Source organism: Perissodus microlepis, chromosome 16, assembly GCF_051167445.1.
Source record: "Perissodus microlepis isolate ML-2025 ecotype Zambia chromosome 16, ASM5116744v1, whole genome shotgun sequence".
Taxonomy (NCBI): Eukaryota; Metazoa; Chordata; class Actinopteri; order Cichliformes; family Cichlidae; genus Perissodus; species Perissodus microlepis.
The window spans coordinates 11,041,873-11,049,183 of NC_140476.1; the positions used below are offsets into that span (position 1 = coordinate 11,041,873).

The 7,311-nt window shown below is 38.9% G+C and overlaps 1 protein-coding gene across 1 annotated transcript in view; it reads right to left on the reverse strand.

The window, feature by feature from the left end:
- LOC146370454 (ephrin type-A receptor 6-like) overlaps positions 1 to 6,476 on the reverse strand; it is a 176,807-nt gene extending 170,331 nt beyond the window's left edge. Inside the window, exon 1 of the mRNA XM_084908633.1 lies at positions 5,831 to 6,476. Coding sequence (XP_084764759.1) covers positions 5,831 to 5,909 — 79 coding nt within the window. The 5' untranslated portion in view covers positions 5,910 to 6,476. The remainder of the gene's footprint in view (positions 1 to 5,830) is intronic.
- Positions 6,477 to 7,311: the final 835 nt, after the last annotated feature.

Sequence of the window (7,311 nt, forward strand, 5' to 3'; positions counted from 1 at the left end):
GCAATGTATCTTGGGTGCTAATCCAGCCCATCTTCTCTCCCCCTCTATAGCTCTCTTCATAGAGTTGTCTTTCTGAGAAGGACCCACAAATGCTGCCTGGAGCTGCAGGCCCTCTGGGACTTCCTCTGGTTAGATATAAATAGATCATCAGCTGGCCAACTCATAAATATATGGAGCTTCACTAGAATGATGACATCTCTTGTCTGGCCTACAGCCTTTGCAGGCAACACAAATACCCCAAAATAGCAGCAGCCCAAACAACAGACCCAAAGGTGGTCTATTTAAGTGCTACTTTATGCAAATTAGATATGGAAGCAGTATGAGTGTTCTGGCAAAAGTGATCCAGGCAGTCTGCAGTTGTGTGCACTACTGTCTCTTTAAAGTATAGAATGTAAAGACACAAAAGGAGGCATCTTTAACCTCCTAGGACTTGGCGTCCACATATGTGGACATCACATTTTGGGTTATTTAGACCAAAATACTCAATTTTGCTCTACATGGGCCTGATATCCACTTACGAGGACATTATACTGCTACTGTTCTATCAAAATTTTAAACAAATATGTGGCTCTTATTTTTCTTAAAAGCAAAAATACGGTAAAAAAAAAAATCTGGTAATTCTTTGTTTTCACATTCATCGGGCTCCAATATGTCCAAATATCAAAGAGAAATTAAAAATGCATGCTGTGGAAGAGTTCGGGTCTTAGGAGGTTAAGTGCACTTTTGGTAGAATAGAGGGCCTACATTAGACTCTTCTGGATTACAGAGGTGTCTGTCTTGTGAAAATCTAAAAGAGTTATATGAATTCAAAACACAGTGCAGGTCTTCAAACATACATCCTTTGGTTGATTTGGCACACTAGGGTATTGAATAAAGTGTGATATTTAAGTAAAGTGTGATAGGAGACATATGTTTTGTAGTAACACTGTTTCCTATTGTAATGAAAGCATCATCGTTTCTTATTATTAAAGTAGTGACATAGTCTACAGACTAAATTAGCTCAAAAAGGAAAATAGGCCTTAATTCCAAATATTAACAGAACCTTTCGCTTTGCAAGCTTCATAGAAACACGTTCTCGTAAAACCAAAGCCTCATAAACAATAACAACTGATGAACAGACACTAGAAAATTGATTTTGATGATGATTTCAGTCAGGATTGCATATTGTCCTCTAGTAGTGTAAACAAAGTGCTGCACTTGAAACACATGACGAGATGATATGCTGTGAAATAGAAAACTATCCATAACAAAGGCAACCTGACAGGCATGACAGACTTTTCACAAACAAGACCAAACATTCAACAACATAATAAATGTCAGCAAAGCAAATCTTTGAAATGTGGTTCACTGGATCTGATAATAGCTCTAAGTGTATTTAAATGAGAGATTAGCGAAGGGAATACGTGCCAGTATTCAACGCAGGTTGGATGCTGAAGGATCCCTCTTGAGCATAATGTGGTTATAGACACGTGTAAAGCAGTAATGTCATAACAAGTGATTCCCATCAGTTATTTAATACAAAACACCTGCACTGGCATCTCTGATCAGAGTGTAGGTAGTACTGACCAAAGATTTAAAAAGAGCAGACCTTTATGAATAAATTAATCTTTAATTACCCTTTATGCCACGAAAAGAAGATCAATCCAAGTTTTATCTGAACACAGATAAAACTCACACCCTGGCCCACTCCCCATCATTCCCAGGATCTGTTAAAAGCAGAGTATCAGTCCAAAACCTAAAGATTTGTAGCATAATAATCCCAAATTATATGATAATAAAGGTCAGTGCATCATGCTGCAGTTAAATGGGCAAGTCAGTTTAACACTAAAACTAAGAATTCAGCATGATACATTATATCCTCTTCAATCAAGTTTAAAAACATACAAAAATAAGTAAATACACAATAATAAAAAAAAGATGTTAGAAATGGAAGACCTAAAGTTAAGAACTGGAAATTCTGTGAAGTCTGTGTTTTTAACACTGTTAAAAAAACACTGTTTTTAACAGTGTTCAACACTGTGTAGATGACATAAAACAAGCTGTCATCTACATTTCTTAACAACCTTCCACAATATGGGCTTCAGGTTTCAGCATCACGTTCTGGAAATACAAAATGACTGATTCTGGAAATAAGCCATTTTCATACATGGAATATTTAATCTTGCTGACTTCATCAATTTGCTATAAAGTGATAAAATTACCTTCACTGAGACATAGGTCATTTTAGCATGGCATTCATTCATTCATACATTCAGATACACCCACAAAAGTGCCAAAGAGAGCAGAGCTATTTTGCAATTGTCATTTGAAAGAATAAAAAAAAAACCAAAGGGACAAAAACATAATTTTCAATGTATGCATGCATGTTTGAGTCTCTCTTGTATGTCTTTGCTGTTTCGCGCTGCAGTGTGTAAGAGAGCTGTAACCTGCTGCACTTGACAGAGATCTCTCGTCTGATTAGGAATTGAAGTGTCTAAATCTAACTGTGAAATTACAAATGAAGTAGGTTGGATAAAATCTTATGTACATCTTACTGCTGTTTGCATTCTCTGGTGAGCTGAGCCACTGACAAAGATGCATGAGAAGCGCTCACGGTCATCATCTTGTGCACACCTATTCATCAATGTGGCTGCACACAATCTTGTGCTGTGTTAAAATGATATTATATGATATGCATATTAGGTCCAACCTAGCATGATTGCTTTTGCAACTTTTAAAGAAAAGCGCCCACTTTGGTCCTGCAGCAGAACCCAGAAAACAGTTGTTCATTCATTCTGTACAGGGAAGGCCTAATGTCCACAACAGTCTGAGAAGCAACACTGCTCAAACAGATTTTGGACTGAGGTGTTTTTTTCTTGCTCATTCGTGACTTTGAAAGTCATTTTCATCAGGGGTATGGAATGAATCTTGTTCACCAGGTGGAAAAAAAATGTGTCATTCCATACAAGTCAATGATAATTATGTGAATACAGGAATGCTTTTGAAGAGGTCAAGCCCTGGGAAAATTAACAGTCTCCAGCCTGGAGCCATTTCAGTCTAGGGAGGAGAAATTTGTGGAAAGACCCTTTATTATACATAGCAGCAATTGTGTTCCACTTAACAATGATGGTACCTGTATATTCACGATAAATTAAGAAAAATCCTGGGAAATCTCTCTAACGGTCATTATATTTTGACTGATTGATGAAAACTGCATATACTGAAACTAATATCAAAATACACAATATTGCCCCTGCTTATCATATGTGCAAAAACACACACACCAGCCTGTTAGTTAAAGGTGCAGAGTTATGTTTTTTTGGGTGCTGGCTGATTGATTTTCTTGACAAAACAATGCTGATAAATATATCCTTATTCTGATGATGGTGATATTGGTGCTCCGCAGGAAGCAGCATTGAGAGCAAAAGCTTTAATCAGGCGTCACCACAAATCAATGCAAAGACTTGAATCATAATTTTCAAGTTTGTTTTTGTTTTTGGTTTTTTTGCTAGATCTTTTTGAGTATTGCAATGAATAACCATTAGAGTCTAAGCCAAGAGTTTTACGCCATGCTTTGCTGAGCACTTTGTGTTTGTGTGAGATGCATTTAACCAGCTTAAAAAGACATTTGCATGTGGTCCTTTCATATTACAAGAAAGGATTGCTTTCCTGATTTTCATGCCTGAGGTTTTTTGGAAAGAACCAAAAACAATCTGAACAATTTCAGAAGTGTGGAACAAAGACATCGTCATCTAATTTAGCTAGTATAACTGATTTTTGGCTAAAGGAAAATGTTACAAGAGCTCAAGAAAGTGGTTAGTAAATAAGATTCATAAAAGTTCAGTATAATAAATATTGCTTCTGATGAACTGACAAGGCAGGGAACGGTGGGAGAAAAACCAAAAATAATATTATGGGCAGAGATTTATTGATGGGGAAAAAGTGCTACTTGGCAGTGAGTGAGTAGGGATTTGTTAGTAACTCTCTGCAGTCCTAGTTGGATTCATGTAAGGAATACGATAGGTTGCTGTGAACAGAGGCAAGACATAGCAAAAAGTGGCTGTTTTTATCGTTTTTCTAACAGATGAAGTCTGACCATTTTTTTCTATGAAATTCCAAATCTTTGTAGTTCTGTTTGTTGGTGTTCAAAAGCACGATCTACACTAACCCCCCCCCCCCCCCCCCCCCCCCCATGTAATTGTGTTGGATTTTGACACCTGCCAACAGAAAGGAAAAAACAAATAACAAAAAATTTGTTCATTTTTTTCCTTCACTGTTATGCAGTTACTAGATTTTAGAACTGAATGTGAAAGTTGCTCATCCAGTAGTGGCTACCACATTGATTCATACTCTGTTCAGAAAGAACGCATAGCCCACACTCTATCATCCAAAAGCAGGTGAAATCACAGAGACACCATAGGTAGTCTTAATTTGACAAATACAGAAGCAATTATTTGAGAAACCCTTTGGCGTCTTACAAGACACTTTTCTTTGTCATCAGAGTTTCAGTTTTCCCATGCTGAGCTGCACCGCTCTGTGGCAGACAACGACTACAATTGTGCCACCGAGGTCCCAGACCAGTCAATATGAGAGACTAAAGTACAGTGGAAGGCAGACATCAGTTCAATCATTCAATCTGTGGCAGAGAAAAACACACAGCGAGGCTGTTATGTAGCAGCTGTCTAGGAGAACAGGGAGTAGCATCGCTCTTATTGAACAGAGAGAACAATAAAATATAACCTGGGGGGCAGATCCCGCTGTATTCCGTGCCCAATCAATAAGACTATTTTAAACCTCACGGATGCAGTAGTTGCGTGTGCAGGTGCACGTGGAGCCATTGAAGAACGCATGCACACAGACACACAAGCATTTGACCACACTCCAACACAAGCATCTGTGTGAGTGTGGTCACTTATCACAAAGAAAGACAGGTGGGCAAAAAACTTATGCAAGAGCAAAAGAAGCATGCATGCAGGTGTGTTTGACTGACGCATTTTCTCTTACATACACACGCGCTTACATTCAGCACTACATCTATATCCAAGTGCATTTACATATGCACGCACTCTTTGACAGCTCAGACTCGAAACGTTTCTAAAATCTACTGCAACACTCACCGCGCAAAAACTGACATGCACACACTCTACCAGACTCACACACGTTCTCCCACCTAATGATTAAATCCTTCTGCCGCTGTGTCTGTGCCGGTGACTTTGCATGTGTACGTGTAATGTATAATGTGTAATTACAGCAGACCGACATGTCATTTCAGCAGCGGAATTTTATCATTTTTAAAATCTTGTCAGGTTCAGAAAAAAGCTCAACCCAGGAAATCCTTCGAACTCTAACAGCAACATAATAAACTTAAAGTCACAATCTGGATTATGCCACAGCTCTTGTCTGTGTAGAAGAACTGAAAAATAATAAAGATAGAAATGCGTAATCCGTGAAAACAAACGTAGAATGTGCAGTTTATATTAGATATCTAAGTTTCTTTTTTCTTCCCCCCCTTTATTCCTTTCTTTTCGCCGTTTCCGGTGTCTTTTTTAAGGTAATATCGCTATGAAACTTATTATTCTTAACTCACACGAACGGCTTTTTGCGGGACTTATGAGTGATGATTTGCTCGAACTAAGGATACCTGTCTAGTGGCTGAACTCGATTGTCCCATCGGGCTAATTTGCTGCCCTACAGTAGTGTAACGGCAATATGTGTCCGAAGATAGTAAGTGTGGTGAACATTTTTAAAACCATTGGGAAAGAACTGAAAGATGATACAACTGTTGGAATTTACGCGACACAAAGTCGGGAATGTTAGGAGCGAAGCGCATCGCTCTGTGGATGTGTCTTACCTTGGTTGCAGTTGCAGAAACGAGTGAGGGCAGTTCCAAGAAAGAGTGAAACGAAGAAAAATCTGTTTCCAAAACTCATGTCTGCAACATCTATCACCGGCTATGTCTGGATATTTTTAGCCGAGAGATAGCTGTAGCCAGATAAAAACACGTCACTGGAAGGTCCAGAAACACCGATCCGCTGCTCCTGGTCTTTACATTTGATCCCGATGGTAGAGAGCTGCCGGGTGACACAGCCAGAGATGGTCCATTCTTTACCTTGTGGCAGTGGCAGCTATGGCGCGGAACGGAGAGGTTTTGAATAAACTCAGCAAAATATCTAAAGTGAAATCAAATTTTCACACAAGGTGAGAAACACTTCCCACCTAACTACTTTGGAGATTTCCCATGCGCTTCATTCGCGGTTGATGCATTTATATTAACAAAAAAAAAAATCTCAAGTACAGATTAAAACGCAATGTGGTGCCTTTCTGTAGCGCACGGAGTCGTGACAGACTTTCACTCCTGCTTTTGGCACGGCAGTGTGCCGAGGGTTGCCAGCTCCAACTCGATCCGCTGCAGCAGCAAGATGGGAACGTTGAATAGAGAAATGATTGGGATGCAGCGGTAGAGCAGCTGAAGCGGGGGCTACAAGGAGACTGAGCGCATCTGTGCAGGAAGCTCGGCACTAGAGGGGGTTAGCTGACAAGGCAATGGCGTGTGTGTGCGCGCGCTTGTGTGTCGACTCGTTCCAGTGCGGGCTTCCCAAAATTATTAGAATTATAGAACTTGAAAATACTAAACTATACTTTTGAACCTGCATGATGTGATTTTTGACCTAACAGCTGACACCTGGGTCAATTATATGAGTATCAGTTATTATGTAATATAAGGTTACCACGGCTCTAAAAGTCCTTGAACATATACAACTTGTGGGAAACACTTTGAATGGACAATAAAATAACGAGTTAAATTCCATAAAAGTGAATAAATTAATTCAGCTTTGCTTTGATATTTATAATTAAATGTCAGTGTATCTGTTCTCTGATATTCATATTCAGCTGACTGGTGTATTTTGATCTTACACCCTTTGTCTTTGTTTTATATAATGAATTTGACACTATTGTATAAAGAAACACATTTATTCATAAAAATAATAGTAACAAAAACAATAAAAAATCTCTATAGTCTACTGCAAACTTTTAAGACTTTTTAGTATAAGTGAATATAGTTTTTTCAGTAGGTCTTCTGTTCAAATTCCATTAAATCATAGAACGTGCAAGAAAAAATATATAGGTGGTAGCTTTCATCCTAGCAGCATGCAGTGTCAGCCTGTGTTCAGTATGTCACTACAGCACTCTTTATCCCAGAGGAAGTTAAGTTTTATCCATTTCAAGTGAAACAGTGAGCTGCTGTGCTTGCCAAGCCGCCAATGTCAGCCAAGATTAAGGAAGGTCTTCCTCTCATCTTCATGGACGTCTCATCGAGTGAGTAAGCAAACC